General features: G+C 37.5%; 1 protein-coding gene across 1 annotated transcript in view; it reads right to left on the bottom strand.

Moving 5' to 3' along the window:
- VWA8 (von Willebrand factor A domain containing 8) overlaps positions 1–25,331 on the bottom strand; it is a 411,100-nt gene that overhangs the window by 362,844 nt on the left and 22,925 nt on the right. The window contains exons 2-3 of the mRNA XM_059684720.1: positions 22,919–22,996; positions 1,854–1,984 (exon numbers count right to left, since the gene is read on the bottom strand). Of these exons, the coding sequence (XP_059540703.1) occupies positions 1,854–1,984; positions 22,919–22,996 (209 nt within the window). The remainder of the gene's footprint in view (positions 1–1,853; positions 1,985–22,918; positions 22,997–25,331) is intronic.

The following is a 25,331-nucleotide window of genomic DNA, read 5'->3' as shown; positions in this document are numbered from 1 at the left end:
ACCATCTTTGAGGGTGGGGCAGTCAATTAGCATATTCCCTCCTTACTGGCTGTGAACACCACCATCTCTGCAATGGTATGAGGGTCAATTAGCATATTCCCTCTTTATTAGATAGGATAGATTGTACCACCGTAATACCCTGAACTGCCACTTGAAGGATATGTGCAGTTTTGACAGCTTCCTAGGACTCTGCATCAGCCAAAACGAGCACACAAGCTGCTGCTGCTGCACAGAAGCAGTCTGAGCGAGCTCAGAAACAGCACCCGAGCAGCAGGTAGAGGAGGCGGCAGTGGTCTGCTGAGTTTTTTTAACTATCTATAGAACCGCTTATATATGATGTAAATATAAACATGACTATCAGATTATTTCTACTTAATTTCTCATTGATTCAGCAGGCTTGCCCCCAAATTTCTGCTTTTATAGACCTCCTTTTCTGTGGCTATTACTAAGTTAAGCATAGTACCCACTGCAGAGTTTGTGAGGCAGCTTAGGCTGGTAAGTTTTCTTAGGTGCATTTCCACATCCTAAAGCTGCCTGAGATCTATTTCACAATTTAAAGTTCATTTTGTTTTAACATAAAGACATCACCTTTATAAACTTACGTTGCATTTTTAACCAAGAAGACTCCTAAAATCTCCTACCCCTTCTCATTCCACATTCCTTCCAAAGAAGCTTCCAAGTCTTGCCAGAATCAAAACAAAGTGAGATATTGTAGTCTTTGAAATTAGCCAGGTGTAAAGTGCACATCTTAAAATGGAAGAGGTTCTAGAATTTGAATTCTTGGTAGCTGGCTCTGCATTCTTAAATAAGACAGATTTGCCTTGTATATTAATAAAGTGAGGATAGGGATACAATGCATACAATGGCACATTATACCTCACAAACTGGTTCTAGGAACAAAAGATATGAGATGTATGGGCTAGAGGTACTTAGGTTCTGAATTGCTCATTGTATTATCATTCCTGTCCTACATGATTTTGTGAGGAATAAAGTAATTTCACCAGTGACATAAAAGAGTACACAAAGTATATTTCAACAGCATATTAATGAATTAATATCAAGAACACAAGGAAAATTTAAGAAAGATTTTTCTCTTCATCCTAAAAAGTATATTCAGAGCAAAGCAACTTCATTTGATAACATTCTTCCTCGAATCACTAGAACAATACCTATTAATGAAGACAAAATAAAAAGAAGTCTTGTAATATTTTTTATTTTGGGTTGAAAATTGAGTACTTCAACTCACTTCACAATGTGCTTATAGAACTGCAAACATTTAAAAGGATAACGTGTCAGAAAGGGGAAATAATATGAGATTTGAAGTCCATCATTTCCTAGCTGAAGAGAGCTTGATCAAGTAATTTAATGAATTGGTTTTCTCATCTATTTAAAGAAAAAAAAAGAGAGCATATAACACATGAGATATTCTACAAACCCTAGGCTCTCTTTCTAAAGACCATATTATATCAAAAAGTCAAGAGAATTATTTGACCTTTTAAAATGTGGATCTGAGATAAGAGAATGTTCCCTAAGTATTATAAAACTAAGTTTTGTTTTGTAATCTCAGAGTTGCTGATTCTATCTGCTATTCATTGACTGAATTTGTATTTCCTTTCCACTGGAAGTAGAGAACTTTCTAGTTACAACAAAAATTTGCTAAAGCTATGAAAAGTAATACACACTTGCTTTGCAAATAACTTATTCCAAACTATTTATAAACAAATCAGCTTCCAACATTAATAATTTTTTTCAGTAATGACTAATCCTCATATTTTTATAAATTCTTAATCTTAATTAATTTTTCAACATAACATGTTAAGACCCTTAGGAATGCACAAGAATTGACTGCTCACCAGGTATTGCATAGCAACAGAGCGTCGAAGAGGCCCAGGAGGTCCTATTAGAAAGACATCCTGCCCCAGAAGATCCTTCTGCATTATCCATCTTAGATGCTGAATTACAGACTGAGCCAGAGAGTCTGAAACTTTAAAGGGAGGGAAGAGGGAATATAAAGTGAAATGCAGATCAAACTACTACATATAATATAAACCTCCAAGCAATGAATGAGAATTGTATATTATATTAAAATACATACACACATGGATAAACACATCCATTGATACATACACCTGGTGAATTTTCACACTGTTTTACAACAAAAACATCATTATCAATATTAAAACAGGACAAAGTTTATGATATCACAAAGAGGTACATAACACTTAAAAGCTTATATGAACATTTGAACACTCATCTGTAAGTGTCACTAAAGGAATGAAAGTGATTTTCAAGTATGATATAAAGAATAGTATCTTATTTATCTCAGTTTTATAGTCCACCCCTTTTGTTCTAAAAGGGGATATGATAAAATCATCCCAGACAATTAATGATTATTGTAGTCTTTTAAAATTTAAGAAAACTATATTATAACTTACGTGGCAGTGAGATGTGAGATCTCAAACTTCACAGTTAAAAAGTTTTATGAAAAAAAAAGTTTTATGAAGACTTAAATGCCTTCTTTAGAAATTGTCTATTCTTCTATACCAACTCTTTTGGGAATAGAAGATTACTCCATTCAATGCCCTTCTAAGTCTACTATTAAATCTCCCATCAATCTGCTCATCTTCTGCCTAAGCATTTTCTGAAATGTTTGAGTTAATACAATTAATTTGTGTTTGCTCATTTGTAAATCACCCAGTGAACCAGCAGGTACATTCGTAGGTATATAAGAAAAACTCTCGAAGATGGCGGCATAGGTTAACGCCAGAGTTTGCTGCTTTGAACAACTACTTCAAAAGTGAAACCAAAAAACGGAAGGGACATCACCCAGAACCACAGGAACCCTGGCTGAGTGGAAGTCCTACAACTAGGAGGAAAGAGAAACGCACACGGACACTCAGAGGAGGCGCAGTGCTGAAGTCAAATACTGAGGTGCGGAGTGCGCGGAGCGGGCTGGCGGCGGAGGGCGCGGTTGTTGTTTTCAATCGGGAGGGAGTCGCAGACTCTGAGCTCCAGATACAGGCGAGTCTTTAGGGACCCAGACTCAAACGGGAGAAGCGGGACTGTCTGGCTTCCGTCAGAGCGAGTGCACCTTTCTCTCCGAGCTTTGCAGCGGGTGCTGGGACTCAGAGAGGCAGAGCCCCTGGGGACAGGACTGAGAGCCGCCATAACTGCTCTCTCCGGCCCACCCTGTTGATCCTGTGCGACCCGCCCCGCCCAAGCCCTGCACAGAGGCATTTGCCGGATAGCCTCAGGCAAAGGCTAGATTAGCACCTCCCTAGAGGACAGAAGTTCTCTCACTGCTGACACAGCTGATTCTCATAGCCACTTGGCCTGGAGGTCAAACCCTCCCTGGAATTAGCTACAACAATCAAGATTTAACTATAAGACTGCGAACAAAGACCACTAGGGGGTGCACCAAGGAAGCATAACAAAATGCGGAGACAAAGAAACAGGACAAAATTGTCAAAGGAAGATATAGAGTTCAGAACCACACTTTTAAGGTCTCTCAAGAACTGTTTAGAAGCTGCCGATAAACTTAATGAGATCTACACGAAAACTAATAAGACCCTCGATCTTATATTGGGGAACCAACTAGAAATTAAGCATACACGGACTGAAATAACGAATATTATACAGACGCCCGACAGCAGACCAGAGGAGCGCAAGAATCAAGTCAATGATTTGAAATGCGAGGAAGCAAAAAACATCCAACCAGAAAAGCAAAATGAAAAAAGAATCCAAAAATGCGAGGATAGTGTAAGGAGCCTCTGGGACAGCTTCAAGCGTACCAACATCAGAATTATAGGGGTGCCAGAAGATGAGAGAGACCAAGATATTGAAAACCTATTTGAAGAAATAATGACAGAAAACTTCCCCCACCTGGTGAAAGAAATGGACTTACAGGTCCAAGAAGCGCGGAGAACCCCAAACAAAAGGAATCCAAAGAGGACCACACCAAGACACATCATAATTAAAATGCCAAGAGCAAAAGATAAAGAAAGAATCTTAAAAACAGCAAGAGAAAGAAACTCAGTTACCTACAAGGGAATACCCATACGACTGTCAGCTGATTTCTCAACAGAAACTTTGCAGGCCAGAAGGGAGTGGCAAGAAATATTCAAAGTGATGAATACCAAGAACCTACAACCAAGATTACTTTATCCAGCAAAGCTATCATTCAGAATTGAAGGTCAGATAAAGAGCTTCACAGATAAGGAAAAGCTAAAGGAGTTCATCACCACCAAACCAGGATTATATGAAATGCTGAAAGGTATCCTTTAAGAAGAGGAAGAGGAAGAAAAAGGTAAAGATACAAATTATGAACAACAAATATGCATCTATCAACAAGTGAATCTAAGAATCAAGTGAATAAATAATCTGATGAACAGAATGAACTGGTGATTATAATAGAATCAGGGACATAGAAAGGGAATGGACTGACTATTCTTGGGGGGGGGAAAGGGGTGTGGGAGATGTGGGAAGAGACTGGACAAAAATCGTGCACCTATGGATGAGGACAGTGGGTGGGGAGTGAGGGCGGAGGGTGGGGCGGGAACTGGGAGGAGGGGAGTTATGGGGGGGAAAAAAAGAGGAACAAATGTAATAATCTGAACAATAAAGATTTAATTTAAAAAAAAAAAAAGAAGAAAGAAAAACTCTCACTCCTGTACATTAGGGGACATATAAAATACTCATAGCAATGTTATTCAAAATAAAATTAAAGGCAGGAGATGGATAAAACACACACAATGGAATGTTATATAATGACAAAAACAGAATAAACTACCACTACTTCGAACAATATGTTTAACTCTTAAAAGGTATAATATTGAGTGAAGAAATTAATTCTCAGACTAAATCACATTTGGTACTATTTTGATAAAACTCAATAAACTAGCAAATTGAATTCATTATAAATATACACATATACAATAAAACAGTACTTGAAAAAGAAAAAATACAATAAATGATAAATTCAGGAAAATGGTTATCTGGGCATGGAATCAGATTCTCATAGTTTCAATGGTATTGGTAATATTTTCCTTCTTTTACTGCCCCTCAATAATAATGATAACAGTTATAATTTATTTCATTCTTGCCAAGTACCAGGTAAAAATACAAATGATTTTTTGTATAGTGTCGCATCTGGATCTCACAACATATAATATGTAAGGATATAGACCTGAACTGAACTGCTCAAATCCCAATTCTGTTTACTAGCTATGTAACCTTACCCAGCTATTTAAACCCTCTGTGCTCAGTTTCTCCAACTGTATAATGGAGATGATAAATGTACTGAGTTATAAAGTTGTTATGAAGATTAAGTCAGCATTTAGAAATGTCTGATAATATAGTAACTACCATATAAGCATTTGTTAAATGCTCATTACCCTTTGTCCACAGGTGATAAGTGCATAAACCAGGAGTTAGACCTAAACTGTTTTAGTCCAAAGCTTGCATTCCAGCCATATGTCTAACTGCCCTACCAAAATCTTTTTAACATGCTCTCTCTTCAGGTCCAATATTTTCCCTATAAGTGTAGACCTCACCTGAGTCCATTAAATTTAGTAGACTTGCTTTTCTGGACATTAATACTATTTCTTGGATTTTGGTGATACCAATAGCATATTTAACTCCTTTTATTAAAATTTTAAATTCATTCTGTTGTTTACATTATGTTATCAAAGGACCCACTTCTCAAAAAAAAAATTTTTAAATCCCATTTCCACTTATATTTTAGTATAGTGTATTTTGTCAAAGAAAATATTTGTCAGGAAATTGCATTAAACCACTGAGAGAAAGCATTACGTACTGCTGTGTGGTGTCTGTGATGTATTTTACATTAATGCTTGAAACTAGCTGTATTTTTAGTATAGCCTCAAGAAGGCATTAGTCATACTTAAAAGCATTCCAGAAATAGAAACAAGATGTAAGACTGTACATTAGGAACATCTGCAAAACCAACTGCCAAACTGCCATGCATAACCTAATATAAACATAGCCCCGTGCATGAGAGAAATCCCCAACCTCAGTGTTTTCAGGCACAAGAAGCTACCTTCTAGGAGTCCACATAGTAATACAATTATGTCATAATAATTCCAGAGAGCTTGATCCTATATTCTATAATTTCCTTCTCTATGTAAGAATAAAACATCTGGTTCATGTTGAGGTAAATGCCTTATTCAATTCCTAGCCAAAACTTATTTCAAAAAAAAAAAAAATATGTACTATTTTTGCCCAGGCATATTCAAGGACTTTAAAATAATTCTACAAAAGGTACATAAATTATAATTTTCTCCCTCCACAGACTCAAATTTGTGAGATATATACATAAATTAAAATTTCAGAAAATTATGTATAGTTCAAATTCTGTTATAACAAATCCTTCAAAACTAGTGAGGTTTTCTTACTGTCCCAAGAGACAACATAATATACCATAATGGAAAGCCAAACAGACCAAGTTGTGATTTCTCTTTCTGTCCTTTACCAATATTCTTGGACAAATATTCTGAATCTTCTGGGTCTAAGGTTCCTAATTTTCAAAAGACAGGGAATAATACTTACTGAGCATGGTTATTGTGAGGATCAGGAAAGCCCCTCATCCAGCCCTTTAGTCAGTAAGAACCAAGTATGGAAGGGGATTAAAGAGACTGATCATACCAAGAGATAACAAGAATATGGAAGAACTATAACTCTTTCTCATTACTGGTAGAAATATAAAATACAACCACTTTGGAAAACAGAATGACAGTTCCTTAAAGTTCAATACTTACCATGAGATATAGCCATTCACTACTAGCTATTTACACACACAAAGAGAAAGCATATGTGCATACAAAGAAGTGTACATGAAGGTTCAGAGCAGCTTTATTTCAAGATCCTCAAATTGGTAATAATAAATCTATCAACAGATGAATAAACAAATTTCAATATTTCCATACCATGGAATACTACTCAGCAAAAATGGAATGAACTATTAAGACATATAACATGGAAGACTCTCAAAAAAAGTATGCTGATAGGAACGAGAAAAAAAGGGAATATATTGTATGATTCCACTTATATAAAATTTTAAAAAATCCAAATAAATCTATAAGCAGATAAATGATTCCCAGAGAATATAGGAACTAGGTATATTATAAGGGGTACAAGTAAACTTTGAGGGAGTAATGAATTTATGTAATCAGTATTTTTATTATAGTAATGTTTCATGATTATACACATACTAGAGGCCCAGTGCACAAAATTTGTGCAATGGGGGATGAGGGGGTTGTCCCTCAGCCCAGCCTGCACCCTCTCCAATCTGGGACCCCTCGAGGGGATTGGGCTTGTGGGAATCAGGCCTAAACTGTCAGTCAGACATCCCTCTCACAATCCAGGACTGCTGGCTCCCAACTGCTCACGTGCCTGCTTGCCTGATTCCCCCCTAACCACACCCCTGCCAGCCCAATTGCCCCCAACTGCCCTCCCCTGCCAGCCATTTTGTGACCATATGGGGACGGACAGCTTGTGTGAGGATGTGATGGTAAATTTGCATATTACCTCTTTATTATATAGAATGCCAAAATTTGGAAAATTTATCATTTTAAAGCTATGAAATTTATTATATGTAACATATTTAGTCACACTGTTAAAAAATACTATAATAGTGAATTAAAATTTAACAATGTTTATTATTTGGCTTATGAATGATTGGGTTTTATCCTATGTGATTTTTAGTGTTTTACAAGTTTTCTATATTGACTGTTTTTATTCTTGTAATAGGAACAAAGGTTTTTAAAAAAACTGTATTGCAAAATAATAATAGGCATACTGGAAGTAGGGGAGAACTGTGATAGAGAAAGTAGCAATATAATAGGTGACATATATTAGAATATTTTGACTGAAAATTAGATCACAAAATACCCAAAGTTCAATTTGCAACTCAGCCTCCCAAAGTGCTTATCTATAAGGTGTTGCTAAATTAAGATAATTTACTAAAGATATATTTGTTGGTCTTAGTACTCGTGACAAGACATTGACAACCAAAACTGTAAAATGAAACCAAGGAATGACCTTTGGTTATGAACATTATCTCAGAAGAACCAGGAATTTTCAGGTCCTGTCAAATGAGTCAAAATTCTTTAAACATAAAGTATGAACTTTCTATTTTTATAAGTCAGATTAGAGGAAAAGCAATTAAAACATAATGAATGTATTCTTTACTTTGAAAAAAGTCTCATTTTAAACATGGGTTTTTTATTAGATTTGGCTAATACTTATCATAAGAAAAATCCAAAATGTAACAAAAAAATTTATTTTATTTATTTATTTTTATACTAGAGGCCCGGTGCACAAAAATTTGTGCACTGGGGGGGGGGTGCCCTCAGCCCAGCCTGTGCCCTCTCGCAGTCTGGGACCCCCTCAGGGGATGTCCACCTGCTGGCTTAGGCCCGCTCCCCAGGGAATTGGGCCTACGCTGGCAGTCAGACATCCCTCTGGCAGCCCAGGAGCCCTCAGGGGATATCCACTTGCCAGCAGGGACCAGGCCTAAGGTGCAGTTGGACATCCTTAGCGCTGCTGAGGAGGCAGGAGAGGCTCCCACCATCACTACTGTGCTGGCAGCCATCAGCCTGGCTTGTGGCTGAGCTGAGCTCCCGCTGTGGGAGCGCACTGACCATCAGGGGGCAGCTCCTGCATTGAGCATTTGCCCCCTGGTGGTCAGTGTGTGTCATAGTGACCAGTCAGTCCCAGTTGTTCTGCTGTTAGGGTCAATTTGCATATTACCCTTTTATTATATGCCTGGTGCATGGGTGCGGGCTGACTGGTTTGTCCTGAAGGGTGTCCCAGATCAGGATGGGGGTCCTGCTGGGGTACCTGGCCAGCCTGGGTGAGGGGCTGAGGGCCATTTTCAGGCTGGACACACCCCCTTCAGGGTGGGGGATCCTGCTGGGGTGCCTGGCCAGCCTGGGTGAAGGGCTGATGACTGTTTGCAGGCTGGCCATGGCCCCCAGCCACCTAAGCTCCCAGTGGAGGCTGGCTGGAAGCAGGTATCTGGGATTTATTTATCTTCTATAATTGAAACTTTGTTGCCTTTAGCGGAGGCCACAGCCGGCCAGGGCAGGCAGGAAGCTTGGCTTCCTCCATTGCCGGGGCAACCAAGCCTCCTCCTTGCTCCAGGTCTGTGGCTGCCGGCCGCCATCTTGGTTTGGTTAATTTGCATATACTTGCTCTGATTGGTTGATGGGCATGGCTTGTGACGTAGCGAAGGTACAGTCAATTTGCATGTTTCTCTTTTATTAGATTAGCTATTTTTATTGACTTCAGAGAGGAAGGGAGAGGGAGAGAGAGATAGAAACATCAATGAGGAGAGAGAATCCTTGACTGGCTGCCTCCTGCACACCCCTTATTGGAGATCAAGCCCGAAACCCGGGCATGCACCCTTGACCAGAATCGAACCCGGGACCCTTCAGTCTGCAGGCCAACACTCTATCCACCGAGCCAAACCAGCTAGAGCAGGGGTGGGCAAACTTTTTGACTCGAGGGCCACAATGGGTTCTTAAACTGGACCGGAGGGCCGGAACAAAAGCATGGATGGAGTGTTTGTGTGAACTAATATAAATTCAAAGTAAACATCATTACATAAAAGGGTATGGTCTTTTTTTTTTTTTTTTTTTTTAGTTTTATTCATTTCAAACGGGCCGGATCCGGCCCGCGGGCCGTAGTTTGCCCACGGCTGAGCTAGAGCGATGTAAAAAATTTTTTAATTGATCTGTCTTTAACCCCTCCTATTCTTAATCCCACTCCTAAGGCAATACACCAGAAGGAAATAAAAGTTTAAGAGCATGAAGTATATATCCTTCAACATTTCTCTCTGAATATAAAATACCTGTAAAAGGTGTTTAAAAAAATTTTTTTAAACAAAAATGGTATCAGACTTTATATACTACTCTACAGTCTGCAATTTTTTTTTTTTAACAATATCACATGGACAGCCTCTTGGTTGTCTAATCTTTTTAAACAGCTGCAGAAGATAACATGACATGGGTATATAATAATTTATTCAATCATTCCTCTTGATTCACTATGATAGCTTCTAGTTTTTGTCACTACCAAAAACACCAAAAATGCTGCAATATATGTTGTGTACAAATATCCTCTTTTATGTGCTGGTTTTTTCCTTAATGCATAAAACCTAAAAAGAGACTTCTACATCAAAAGGTATGTATATTTTTTATTTTAATAGTTACTACTATATTATTTTCCAAAGAGGTCATATGTACTCATGCTTACACCAGCAATGTATGAAAATGACACTTCTCTGCAACCTTGTAGGTACTAAACACTACAATACTTTTTAATTTTGACCCACGTTATGCATGAAAAGTTCTATTTTATTGTATCATTTGTATCTCTCTAACTATTAACCATTGTTAGAACACATGTATATACACTTATTGTCCATTTGGATTTCATTTCCTGTGGCATGCCTATTTAAATCCTTTGCCTGTCTTCTACTGGATCACATGATGTTTCTCATCAACTTGTAAGGTATAGTTGTATATTATGGGTATTAATCCTCTGTCTATTGTATGTTATATATACATTAAAAATGTGATTTTTGAGTTACATGGTTTACTGCTTGAAGTCATTTTCTCTTTAAACAATGTCATAAATGGTGACTGAATTACCAGGTGGACCCAAAGAAACCTATATAACATATTATAGAGCTCAAAAATTGTATGTCTGCAATGAAAGTTGCAGAAAACAACAACAGTCATTCAACAGAAAAGAAAATGCATCAAAAAATGTTGAGCTATCTTGAATATGGTGCCTGGGAGAAAGAAGACTGAAGAAAAATTAGGCACCGAATAAAGATTGCTGAAGAGGCTCTAGAGCAGCCGGGGGCAAACTACGGCCCGGCCCTTGGGCCGGATCCCGCCCGTTTGAAATGAATAAAACTAAAAAAAAAAAAAAGACCGTACCCTTTTATGTAATGATGTTTACTTTGAATTTATATTAGTTCACACAAACACTCCATCCATGCTTTTGTTCTGGCCCTCCGGTCCAGTTTAAGAACCCATTGTGGCCCTCGAGTCAAAAAGTTTGCCCACCCCTGCTCTAGAGGAAACCTCAGGCCACCTTAAAGGGTTTTAAAGTGATGGAACTCTTCTGATGGGACTCTTCCTTTTGAGAGCTCTATTTTTAAAAACACATCTAAAGAAATCTCAAAGGAAATCCTTTCCTCAAATTCTAGTGTAATGAGAGGCAATTAGTGCAACCATTAAAAATAAGGTAAAGCTTAAGGAGTGGAGGCCTTGTTTCGCAGATTGTTTTTCAAGCTCTGACTCTATTAAGTATGAGAATCTTAGTCACACCTTCCTGGAGGCCATCTGTGTAAGCTTGTCACTAATTCATTACAGCTGACAAGGGCTGCAATGGCTGTTCCACATCATCTACATTTACACAAAAATGACAGTTTTTTCCATAGTGTTCTGTCATTTATGATGCTGGTAAGTTTCTCAAACCTCTTAAAATTATTTATAAACTAAAAACAAAGGATACCACCCCCCCCCCCCAAAAAAAAAAACACCTCTCATCCTGCTGACTTTATGCCAAAACATTTTAAAAGCAGTTTTGTAATTCTTGCAAAATATCTTTGTGGGCCCTAATTGCCTGGATAAGAGGTCAGTGTGTCCAGTAAAACTTAAATGACCTCACATATAATTAATCCACAGACTGCAACAAGAAAGTTATATAAGGAAGTTGAAATATCTCGAAGGTCAGGTTTAAAGTCATCTATTGAACACTGCTACCCAGGAGCACAACCTCATAAGGCAAACCTGTAAGAAATACCAACTTTGATACTATATAGTTTAACTTCAAGCACAAAAACATGAAGGAAATCTCTTATCAAAAGCTGTCAATTTCATCTAAGCGATAAGATTCAGCTTTCATACAAAAAGGGAAGAAAAGCTTTAATTATCCACTTCAATACCTGCAGGTGAGAGACCAGGGGCTAAGATGATAAGGGGAAGTTATAATGGTCAAGGCAGGAGGTGGAAAAACCTAGATAATAAAAAACTGAAGAGCAATCCAACTCCTTGTGTCCACTACGTGACAGGCACTGGGCTATATAGATGCTGGAGACAGAAAAGATGGCCTACTGTGCCCAACACTGTGACAACTGACTGTAAAATATAAGCATTCATTATCTCAATCAGACAGTCACCAATTGAAGAAATTTTACTTTGATGAGGTAATATGCTTTCCTGGGGTTTTTAATAGAATTTCAGACTTCCACTCACGAATATTTCCAGTCTACAGTATCGGCCAGGCCAGTTAGAAGGATTTCTACCCTTCTATTAGAGAAATGTTAAATATGAATATCAAAGTTCATATTTCAACACTGTGATTTTCATTTCTTCATTACTAAAAGACAACAGTGAGTTTCAGTGCTCCGAATACTAACTCTGATAAAGACAGAAATAAATAGCACTGCCATACCTCAGCTATTCCAATATTTTTCAGTAACTTTTCACAATTCTAGAAGAGTTTCTTTCATACTTCAGGAGTTATTTTATTTTGTTTTTTGTTTGTTTGTTTTTGTTTTTTTCCCCCAGGAGTTATTTTAAAGAACAGTAGCCAGAGACACTGAGATAGACCATGAAAGAAAAATCAAACTGAAGTCAGGAAATTTAGGTTTTGCTACTAATTAATGAGTCTTCGGACCTCTTTCTCATGGTCCTACCTTCCTAGCTATAAAAGGAGTTTCAGAGAGAATAATAATTGCTAAAGTTCCTTTCTTTAACCAAAGTCTATCATTTTATATCTCATTTGAAAATATTAAATATTCAAAAGGCAAAAAGCTAAATTGAAGCATAAATACAGGAAGCAAAGCAATGTATTATCAAAGTTCAACAGAATACCATTTCCAAAATACTTTTTAAATAGCTCCAAGAGAGGAAAAAGAAAATCCATCAAAGTTTTCTAATAACCAAAACCCATAATTTCTAATCAATCATGTAATAGCAAACAAAAGAACTATAATTTTCCCATTGGGAAATTGTCCCCAAGAGAAGGCAGAAATAGTTCAAAGAATACAATGTTTTAACTTAATACAGTAAACAGATGTAAAAAATATGTTGTAGTATGCAATACAATATACCTGTCCAACTAATATGTAGCAACCACATAATACTTATGTGGATGCATAAAGATTTAGTTGATTTAGCTCAGCCACTATTTCAAGTTAAACAAACTCCCAAACAGTCTTTTTCTAACAACTGGGCACAGTTGTTCATAAGAAAAACAATGTAACAACCTACTACTGGGTAAAACCTAAGCGACATGCACCAACATCTTTTTGCTGTTGTTGTTGTTAATCCTCACCTGAGGATATTTTTCCAGTTGATTTTTTTTTTTAGAGAGAGAGTGAAAGGGAGGGAGGGGGAGTGAGAGAGAGAGAAAGAGAAACATCAATGTGAGATAGACTCATCAATTGGTTGTCTACCACACACCACACCCACTTCCAGAGCCAGGGATGGAATCTGCAACCCAGGTACATGCCCTTGACCAAGAATCGAACCTGCGACACTTCGGTGTGATGGCTGACGCTCTCACTAGAGCCACACCAGCCAGGGCTGCATCATCATCTTGATATACAAAAAATAATAGATAAGGATACTTAACTTGTGGAGATGGTAGGAATAATAATGAATGAATAGCAAGCACAGAAAATGCAAATTGGTGCCTATGGACCATCCAACTGCTTTAATATAAACTCTCTTCAGATAAATTTCAAAAGGCAACACCAAAGAAACTGAAACTTTTTGATTACATAAGAGATGCATGAAAACAGTAATAAAAACAGAAAATAACCAAAATGGGGTTTTGGTGACAATTTATGGGAGTTTTCCTATATTTAAAAATAGATATCTTTTACACTTGCAAAATATAAAAATACATTCATTCAAAGCCTATGTTTATAAGTTTAAAAATTTATATTATTGCTAAGATCCACTGAATCCTTAAAGCTAATATTAATTAATTCTCTCACTTAATAAGATCCCCAAGTGATTAAATTTGTGACTATGACAAAATATTTCAACAGACCCCAGATAGTAGACTACAGCATCTTAGTTGTTAAAAGAATGGATAACCTTGCCTTAACCAGTTTGGCTCAGTGGCTAGAGCATCGTCCTGTGGACTGAAGGGTCCCAGGTTTGATTCCACTCAAGGGCACATGCCCAGGTTGCGGGCTCGATCCCCAATAGGAGGCATGCAGAAGGCAGCTGATCAATGATTCTATGTCATCACTAACGTTTCTATCTCTCTCTCTCTTCCTTTCTATCTCTCTCTCCCTTCCTCTCTGAAATCAATACAAACATATTTTTTTTAAATAATAAAATAAAAGAAGGGATGCCCTGTAATGTCTGATCACTGGGGTGTACACCTGATACTAATACAACAATGTATGTCAACTGTAATTAAAAATAAGAAATGATTTTTAAAAAGAAAAGGTAAGTAAAAGAAAAGAAGAGATGCCCTGGCTGGGTGGCTTAGTTGGTTACAGGCTCATCCCCTGCACCAAAAAGGTTGCAGGTTTGATTCCCAGTCAGGGCACATACCTAGGTTGTGAATTCGATCCCCGATTGTGGCTGGTACAGAAAACAGATCACGGAAAACAGATCAATGTTTCTTTTTCACATTGATGTTTCTCTCTCTCTCTCTCTCTCTTTTTTCCTCTTTCTCTAAAACCAGTAAAAACATACCCTTGGGTAAAGATTGAAAAAAAAGAAGGGATAGATAGCTATCCTCTGTTGAAAGCTATCAGACAATGACTACGCTTCATGTTTAGGTGAGACTGAAAAGGCCAACATTCTTTCCACACTATAAATACATTAAGTTTGATCTTTGAAATGAAATTAAAGCTTATTTGAAGAGTCTATGCTATTTGTGATCCTGCAAACAATCTGAGGGCTAATTCAAAATCAAATTTAGATAAACTGTATTCCAGATTAATCTTTTAAGAGTAAGACTGATAAAGAATAAATATCTTTAGCACATGGCTTAGGCAAAATCAGAGCAACCCTTAGTAATCCCATACTCAACAGAGTCATAAGCATGGAATGATGGAAAATGAAAAGGAACAAGAATCAGGAGACTGGGAAAATGGTTGTGTCAGGAATTCATATTTATTTGAGCCCTATGTGCCAGGCACTATTCTACACACTTCACATATGCTATTTGATTTAATCCTTATGATATATCCATAAGGTTGAAATGATCATCCCCATATACGCAAGGAGACTCAGAGCAGTTAAATGACTATAGAAATTAACATATCTAAAAATTAAAAGGAAAATGAAATTCACACATCTAAAAAGTAGTACTGACAAAATTTTAAATATAATTTCCCTCTAAGTAAGTTGTTACCCTATAGAACTCAGACTACATAAAAGTCTTCCTATTGTCTATTAACAGTGGATATTATTCCTCATTTCTGAAGTTTATTTAAAAAGTTAGCCACATTCGTAATAAAAAAGCCAGAAATCAGAAAAATGAGTGATTTTTTTCAATTATTATGTACCTATGGTATGTAAGGTGTTACAGATATATTTTGTTAATTTTTCTCTAGATAAGTATAATAACTAAAGAATCATGTCACTAGTCTCAACCCTGAAAAGAAAGCCTATCTATTACAATAATATAATTAGGCATAACTAATAAACAATGAACATTAAAAGTAACTATCACTTCTAATTAGCTTAAAGAGAATTACAAGAGCATTTCATTTCCAATCTAACAACCAGAACAAGTCAGTTAATCAATCAAAAACAAGTTTCTTAAAAACCCATCATACAAGTAAGGATACAAAGAAACCTTAATGAACTAAATTCTAAAAAGTAATGAGCCCTCTCAAGGAGAGAAAAGACACAGAGCTGGTTTTCATCCCTGGTACAATGGCAAGAAGAGGAAGTATCTGCCATAGATGTGTCATGATAAACAAGGTAAACTTTATAAAAAAAAAAAATTTTTAAAGCAACAAACAAGTTAAACTTTTAACAAACTTACAATGGACACACATGACCTGGCAGATAAATTAATCTACTGAGAAGTCCCAGTCACAGAGAAAATCTCCACCTACCCACCAACTCTTTTCCATTGGCCTTCACTAAGTATACAGGGGTATACAGTAAAAACCAGATGAAGGACAGAAGCTGAGAAACATCCTTCCTGAAGAATGCTGGGCCTTTCTCCTTAAAGCAAGTCAACAACACACAAAAGGCTGAAGGCGGGGACAGAAAAAGCAGCAGAAATCCCTCCAAGGCACTTCGGGACTTCACCCAGTGCAAGGTAGCAGTTCTCAAGGATGGAGCTGAGATAAAAGAGCTGAGATAAATCCTTCTGAGGCACTCTTGATCTTCACTGACATGGCCTCTGAAGAATAGAGGCAGGGCAATAGGACAAGAGAGATCTATTGCAAACGCAGAATACAGGACTGAATAGCAAAGAGAATTCACCAGTAATCCAAAGATCTGGCAGCTATAAAGCAAAGAGATTGGCTATGGTTTGTAGAGATTGAGATATAAAACATTAAAAAACTCTGGAATCTCACCAGAATTCAGATCCCAAACCTGCTGAAGGGAAAATCCTGATTTTTTTCTTCAAAATATGTAAAGAAAGCTCTTTAGCTTTAAATGGAATGGAATGAAAGTATCAACAAAGCTCAGGACCTCTGAAACCCACTCTTCCATAAAAATAATAAGAACACTGGCAAGATCTGTCAAAAATGAACTTTTTCAGAACTCTAATAATTAGCAAAAGACTTTCAACAATCTGACATTTATCCAAGAAAAAATGGGTGAACCTCCCTAAGAACAATGAGCTTTGTGGTGTTTTAACTTGCCCTGTTTCATCTCTCTCCCCATCTCTTTAATAGTCTTGAACACCAACTGCTCACAACAATGGTGAAAACCAGTAGTCTGGCAACCACTGTGGGGGCCAGAACAGGGTTAGAGCTCCTCAAAGCCCCACCTCCAAGGAACTATCTATATTGACCTGTATAGTAGCTCCCTGAAAAGCTCCATTCTTAGAATTTGTCTTTATTTAACCCACTCAGAACTCCCTGTGTGCAAACAGCACTACCCTAAGGTCTTTGTCAAAGAAAAATCAGCAACACGTGCTTAACAACACAGCTGCCTGAGGGAGCAAAACCTGTTGGAGCTAAGGTAAGAATGACAAAATGACTTAAAAAAAAAAACCTTAAAAGGAAAACCTGGGAATGAGATGTCCAAAGGAAGCTTTGAAAAGCTCCAGTGTATGCTTAGCTGTCTAGAAGGCCATGCACACGTCAGGAAAATCCTGAGAAGGGCCTAATCTCACACAGCTGGCTGATTCTAAAGCTTTACACAAGCAGGAAATAAAGGCTAAAACACACTTGTAAGCCATCTGTGGAACACTCAAATCATGCCCAACATGCACACAGAGATCCTAGGCAAAGCTGAGAGAACTTACTTGTTCAAGGCATTTAAGAAATTTCTATCCAATCAGACACTTCAGTGGCTGCACATGACAAAGAATACAGACTTTAGAAAAATAATCCATGGAAGTCGGTGAACAAACAGCAACAACAATAAGCAAAAACAAACCTTGGGGAAGGGAGGAATCTGATTTCCAGAGTTGCCACATTATATTATTCAATATGTCTGCCTTCCAACAAAAAATCTATAAGAAACACATAGAAATAGGAAATTATAGCCCCTACATAGAGGGAAAAAGGCAGTGAATAAAAAGTATCTTTGAGGAAGCCAGACATTGAACTTAGTAGACAACATTTTAAATGAGCTATTACAAATATGTTCAAAGAACTAAAAATAAGCATGTCTACAAATTAAAGGAAAGCCTGTCAACAATATCTCACCAGAAAATATAAAAAAGAAACAAATTATTTAAAAAATTCAAATAGAAATTCTTAAATTGAAAAGTACAATAAGTAAAATTTAAAAATTCACTAGAGGAGCTCAACAACAGATGTGGGCAAGCAAACTTGAATATAGGTCAACTAAGATTATCCAGTCTAAGAAACAGGAAAAAAAAAAGGGCCTCAGAAATCCATGGGACGCCATCTAATATACTAACATACACATACTGAGAGTCCCAGAAAGAGAGAAAAAGAAAGAAAGAACAATAAATAACAAGGAAAAAAATTTTCTACCAACAATGATGGTCATTTTAAAAATTGCTCTCTAATGCATGATAACTTAAGTACCATTACCTTTTTAGAATTACCTTGGTAATAAATCAAATATACTAGTCTTGTTTTAAATTTAAATTTTTTAAAATTATATAAAACAATAAAGAATAATTGCTAAAACAACTCCCCCAAAATGATGGGAAAAATTAATCTGCACATGCAAATAGCTCAACAACCTCCAAAAAGGTAAAACCCAAAGAGATTTGTTATCACACATACCATAGCCAAACTATCAAAAGCCAAAGCCAAACAGAGGATCTTGATAGCACAAAGTAAAGTGATGCATCACATAGAGGAGGATCCTTAATAAAATTAATAATGACTCATCAGAAACTATGGAGGCCATAGGCAGTAATATGGCATATTCAAAGTGCTAAAAGAAAAAAGAAAAACTGTCAAACAAAAATTCCATATCCAGTAAAATTATCTTTTAAGCAATAAAGACAAAATCAAGAAATTTCCAGATAAACAAATACTAAGAGAACTCATCCCCAGCAGATCTCTCCTACAAGAAATACTAAAGGAAATCCTTCCTTCATGCTGAAATTAAAGCATACAAGATGTAACTCAAATCCACACAAAGAAAGAATACCAGTCACAGTAACTACATCAAATCCTCAATTTTGTGGACCTCAATTTAATGGACCTCATATTAAATGGACAAATTTTCCGGTCCATATGTCTTATGTGAAAATTAATACCCTATTAATTTAAATGCTTTTAACCAAGATTTGCTTATAATTAAATTAACAGGTTATTTTTTTTGTTATTAATTCACTGTTATTTTCAACAAATTTTAGCAAATAGGTCATATGTTGGAAAAAACAATATAGTAATTCGCCGACATCAGTAAATATTACATGCCTACAACTATAGTCTACATATTTAAATCCAAGAGTCACCACTCACAAATAATGTTCAGGGAATGAGTAGCGCGTGAGCACATCGCATCAAGCCTTCACTGGTTCTGTTGTTGCTTGGGAGACTTTCTGCAGCAGTTTTAACTAGTGCTGGTGAGCCACGCCCTAGCCATGTGCATTTGTTTACTAGAGGTGACTGGTGAGTGCACACATTTACTAGGCCTATTCAGTGTAAATTTAAAATTATAGTAATGCATATGGAAAACTTTTCTGTGAAATTAAATTTTTCATACGTACTTAATTGTAATTACACAAACGTGTCTACATAAGTAAAAACAGTAAACTAACTTGTCAATTTTTTAACATACATGTTTGGAAAACCTACTTTATTATATAATGAACTTTTGGCTTTAACGAACACCCCCTTGTCCAAATTAGTCCATTACATCGAGGTTTTACTGCACATATGCAAATAGAAAGACAGCATAAACATATTTTTGTTTGTAGCTCTTCTTACTGTGCCAGTAAACTTTTAATGAATAAAGCTATAATTAGTATAGCAATGACAGCACAAAGGAAGTGGAAAGGGAGCAGAGTGAAGTTTTTGTATACTATTGAATGAATTTAAGTTAGTATTAATCTGAACAAGTTTGTTTTAAGTTAAATTGTTAATTGTAATCCTTGAGAGGACCACTAAGAAAATATCTCAAAAAAACAGAGTAAAACAACAAGAGAGCCCACTGCATGGGAGAACATATGTGCCAATGTTACATCTGATAAGGGTTTAATCTCCAAAATTTATAGGGAACTCATACAACTTAACAAAAGGAAGATGAACAATCCAATCAAAAAATGGGCAAAGGACCTAAATAGACACTTTTTGAAAGTGGACATACAGAAGGCAAAGAGACATATGATAACATGCTCAAAGTCACTAATTATCTGAGAGATACAAATCAAAATGACAATGAGATACCATCTCATACCTGTCAGAATGGCTATCATCAACAAATTACAAGTGCTAGTGAGGATGTGGAGAAAAGGGAACCCTCGTACACTGCTGGTGGGAATGCAGACTGGTGCAGCCACTGTGGAAAACAGTATGGCATTTCCTCAAAAAATTAAAAATGGAACTCCCGTTTGACCCAGTAATCCCACTTCTAAGAATATATCCCAAGAAATCAGAAACACCAATCAAAAAGGATATATACACCCCTATGTTCATAGCAGAACAATTACAATAGCTAAGATTTGGAAACAGCCTAAGTGCCCATCAGCAAATGAGTGGATTAAAAAACAGTGGTACATATATACAAAGGAATACTATGCTGCTGTAAAAAAGAAGGAACTCTTACCATTTGCAACAGCATGGATGGACCTGGAGAGCAGGTCAGATGAAGTGAAATAAGTCAGTCAGAGTAAGATAAATATCACATGATCTCACTCCTTTGTGGAATATAATGAACAACATAAACTGATGAACAAAAATAGATCCAGAGACACAGAAGCATCCAACACTGTCAAACTTCAGAGGGAAGGCAGACGAGAGGATGGGGGTAAGAGATCAACCAAAAGACTTGTATGCATGCATATAAACATAACCAATGGACATAGACAATAAGGACGAGAGGGCCTGTGCTGGGAGTAGGAGTGGGCTGGGAGAGGTCAATGGGCAGGGGGGTAGGGGGGAAGGAGACATATGTAATACTTTCAAAAATAAAGATTTTTTTTTTTTAAAGTAGAGTAAAAGAGCCCAACTGGTATGGCTCAGTGGTTGAGTGTCAACCTATGAACCAGCAGGCCACAGTTTGATTCCCAGTCAGGGCACATGCCCAAGTGGCAGGCTCAATCCTCAGTTCAAGAGGCAGCCAATCAATGATTCTCTCTCATCACTGATGTTTATATCTCTCTTTTTCCCTCTCTCTTCCTCTCTGAAATCAATAAAAAATATATTTTAAACAAAATACAGTAAAAGGAAAATGGAACAGAGTAGGGAAGACAGATTACAGAGCCATTTGGGAGGTAAAGTAAATGAGAATCTATGTTAGATGAAAGTGAGATATTCTCCCTCAAGGAGTACGTAGTCTAGAGGAAGAATATGAAGAACGAACAAAAAGGAATTCTGTTTTTGTGCCCAATGACCGAAACATAGAATAGGGGAAGGAAAGTGGCAAAAGATGAGGCTAAGACTAGATCATGAAAGGTAAGGGTTGACCTTTGTTCCTAAGATATTAGTCATGTACGGAATTTTGAGAAAACAAGTGGCATGATTTAGAGCAAAGAAGTGACTGTGAGTCATTAGTGGACTGCAAATCAAAACAACAATACCACTTCACACCCACAAAGATAGATGGCTATAATAAAACAAACAAGTGTTGTGAAGATGGGGAGAAACTGGAACCCTCACACATTGTTGGTGGGAATGTAATATGTGCACCTTGCTTGGAAAACAGTGTGGTAATCCCTCAAAACATTAAACATGGAGTTAGCAATTCCACTCCTAGTTACATACTCAAAGGGTAAAATGGCACAACTACTTTGTAGAAGATACTTTGGCAGTATCTTATAAAGTTAAACAGGCATCTATCCTATGACATCTCAACTCAACTCCTATTTACTCAAGAGAAGTGAAAACTTATGACCACATAATTGTACAGGAATGTTCATAGCATCTTATTCATAACAGTTCAAAAATGGAAACTATTTAAATGTCCATCAACTGGAGAACAGATAAACAAAATGTGGTATATTTATACAATAGAATAATACTCAGCAATAAAAACAAACTGATAGGTACAGCAACATGGATGAACCTAAAAATCATTACCTTGATGGAAAGAAAACAGTTACACACACACACACGCGTGCACACACATACACACACACACAAATACCATGCTATAGGATTCTATTTATATACAGCTGAAAAACAGGCAAAACTAATCTGTCATAGTAGAAAACAGAACAGTGGTTTTCAAGGCACAGTAACTGGAAAGGGGCACAAAAGAACACTCAGTGATGAACATAATCTTGGTGGTTATACAGGTTTATAACATTATCAAAACTAAGCAAAATGAATACTATGCATTTTATTGTATGTAATTCTATCCGAATTAAAAAAGAAATAATCTATAATAATAAAAGCATAATATGCTAACCAGATGTCCTTCTGGACAAAGCCGCCGCGGCAGGGGCTGAGGCAGAGGCGGTTGGGGCGATCAAGCAGGCAGGCAAACAGTTAGGGACAATCAGGCAGGTAGGCAGAGTGGTTAGGGGCGATCAGGCAGGCAGGTGAGTGTTTAGGGATGACCAGGCAGGCAGAGTGGTTAGGGGCAATCAGGCAGGCAGGCGAGTGGTTAGGAGCCAGCTGTCCCGGATTGTAAGAGGAATGTCCGACTTCCGGTTTAGGCCCGATCCCACTGCGGATTCAGGCCTAAACCGGCAGTCGGACATCCACATCCCCCAAGGGGTTCTGAATTGCGAGAGGGTGCAGGCTGAGCTTAGGAACACCCCCTCCCCCCACCCCCTCTCTGTGCATGAATTTCATGCACCGGGGCTCTAGTAGTATATTAAAAAATGCAAGTTTTACTAATATATTCATGGATGAAGTGGTACAATGTCGGGGGCAGGTTTTAAATATTCCAGAACAAAAAACTGGGAGTCAGGTAAAAGAAAACTAGCATATGCTGATAAATGCTGAACCTAAATGATATGTACACCAGGTTTATATTATTCTCTTTAGTTTTGTATATGTTTAAAAATTCACATAATGAAAAGTTAAAAATTATTAATTCATAAATAAATAACTATTTCTTACTGTAGTTCTGTGGCACAAGTTCCGGGCTCTTAGGAGTTTTCAACTTGTAAGATACATTTCCAATACTAACTGTGTCACCTAAAGAGAATAAAGAAACACAAGCATTACAAGAGACAAATGAGAAAAACATACCCTATGCCTTCCCCAACAATGATTCTCCTGACCTACAGAGAGGGATATTACAAAATGTACCACACATCAGTCTCTGTCAAGCACATAAACACTATACTCTAAACCAGCGGTCGCCAACGGTGGTCCGCAGACCACTGGTGGTCCATGACGTCCGAAAGATTGGCGACTGCTGCTCTAAACTTCTATTCAAAGTACAAGTTCTGGAAAGAAATGAAGCATCAGTGAAATTCACATTTTAAATGCTATATTAGCAAAAAAGGTGAAATACAATAAAATATGCATATTAACCAGCTTTATTTTCTCATTAATAGCAATACTAACAGAGTCAATAACAATACAGAAGGAAGTATTTTGTTTAGGATCATCCAAAGCATCCACAGGGGTTAAGGTATATCTGCAACCTTTTTAGGTTCTTATTTTCACTACATACAACTTCAAGTTCACTAGCAACATAACCCCAAAATCCAATATTTCTAGGTATATAAAATGAACAAAAGCCCAGTGGCATGTATGCTAAGAATTCTACATGAAACAAAACAGAGCAAAAGTTCTCAATAAGTTCTACATGGTTCTAGTTTTTTTTAAGTAACATTAATTTCTGGCTGATCTTCTAAAGTGCCAGACTAAATTGAACAATCTCTGCTTTGCTCTCTTCAACAGCAAAATAGGCATATTGATACCATCTGCACCTGGAACTTCATTTGGAAAGGGCTCAAAGACTCAGTAAAAGAAGCTGTGACACATCTTTTCACACTGCCGGGTTTCGAGCCAGTAAGATACCTTGAGACTAAGGCCTTAAATCATGGTAATAATAACAACAGTCAACACTTGTTAAATGATTACTATACTCTAAGTACTTCACGCATTCCCAAAATAATCCCAATGAGACAGATTTTACAAATAAAGATTTTGTAAATCTGTGGGGAAAATAGTTTTAGTAGATGAATAAATATATTACAGGTATGTGTTAAATTGACAGAAATATAGAAACACTGTGCAAAAACCAAGTATACTTTCTGATACAGAAGATATACATTTAGAGTTCACTTGTACAAATCAAAAGAATTTTCCTCTGAACTAGTCTACTCAGTTAACTGAGGACTTACTGAGTACTGGCTATTTGGCAAATATTGTTATAGATACATTATTTATTTATTTAAGATAGAGAGTGGAAGGGAGGGGGAGAGACAGAGAGAAACACTGATGTGAGAGAGACACATCGATTGGTTGCCTCCTACACATGCCCCAACCAGGGTTGAGCCTGAAACCGAGGTACATGCACTTGACCAGAATAGAGCCCAGGACCCTTCAGCCTCTGGGAGGATGCTCTATCCACTGAACCAAACTGGCTAGGGCTATACATACATTATTTATGTAATTTAATTTAATCTTGACTCTAAGTAACCATGGTTTCTGTGATCTCCTTCATATAACTACTGTAACAGAAACGCCATCTCAAAGTAGCTTAGTAAAAGGTTCTGTTACAGCAATTATATGGCACTAGAGGCCCAGTGAACAAAATTCGTGCACGGGGAAGGGGGACGTCCCTCAGCCCAGCCTGCACCCTCTCCAATCTGGGACCCCTTGGGGGATGTCCGAATGCCCTCTCACAATCCTGGACCACTGACTCCTAATCGCTCCCCTGCCTGCCTACCTGGGCACCCCTAACTGACCCTCCTGCCGGCCTGGTCGACCCTAACTGCCCCCTCCCTGCCAGCCAGGTCGCTCCTAACTGCCCCCCCCTGCCGGCCTGGTTGCCCCACACAACCTGCTGTTCAGTTGTTTGGTTGTCCCTCACTAACCCCCCTGCCAGCCTGGTCGCCCCACGCAACCTGCTGTTCAGTCGTTTGGTCGTCCCTCACTAACCCCCCTGCTGGCCTGGTCGTAGGCAGCCATCTTGTGAGGGTGTGACAGTCAATTTGCATATTACCTCTTTATTATATAGGATAACTCACAGAACCATAGGTCACTGAAGCGACCGAGGCTCAGAATCTAGTCCAAAGCACAGCAGGAAGGCAACAGGAAACAGAGTCAAAGTCACTCCCCAGGAGAAACACATTGAGATACTGCCCCTGGCAACACTAAATCCACCGTGGGACACCAGGCGCAGAGGACAACTTTTTCCAATTTTAGTTTGATATTTTTCAAACCTGTAAAAAGTTGTAAAAACACTATCTTAAGCTGGAGAAATCATGATTCTTCATCTTTAGTCTAAAGTCTTCAGAAGCATCTATACTAATAAAAGAGAAAAATGGTAATTGGCGTATGACGATACCCTTTT

Source organism: Myotis daubentonii, chromosome 2, assembly GCF_963259705.1.
Source record: "Myotis daubentonii chromosome 2, mMyoDau2.1, whole genome shotgun sequence".
NCBI classification, from domain to species: domain Eukaryota; kingdom Metazoa; phylum Chordata; class Mammalia; order Chiroptera; family Vespertilionidae; genus Myotis; species Myotis daubentonii.
This window is presented reverse-complemented; position numbering and strand designations above follow the sequence as displayed.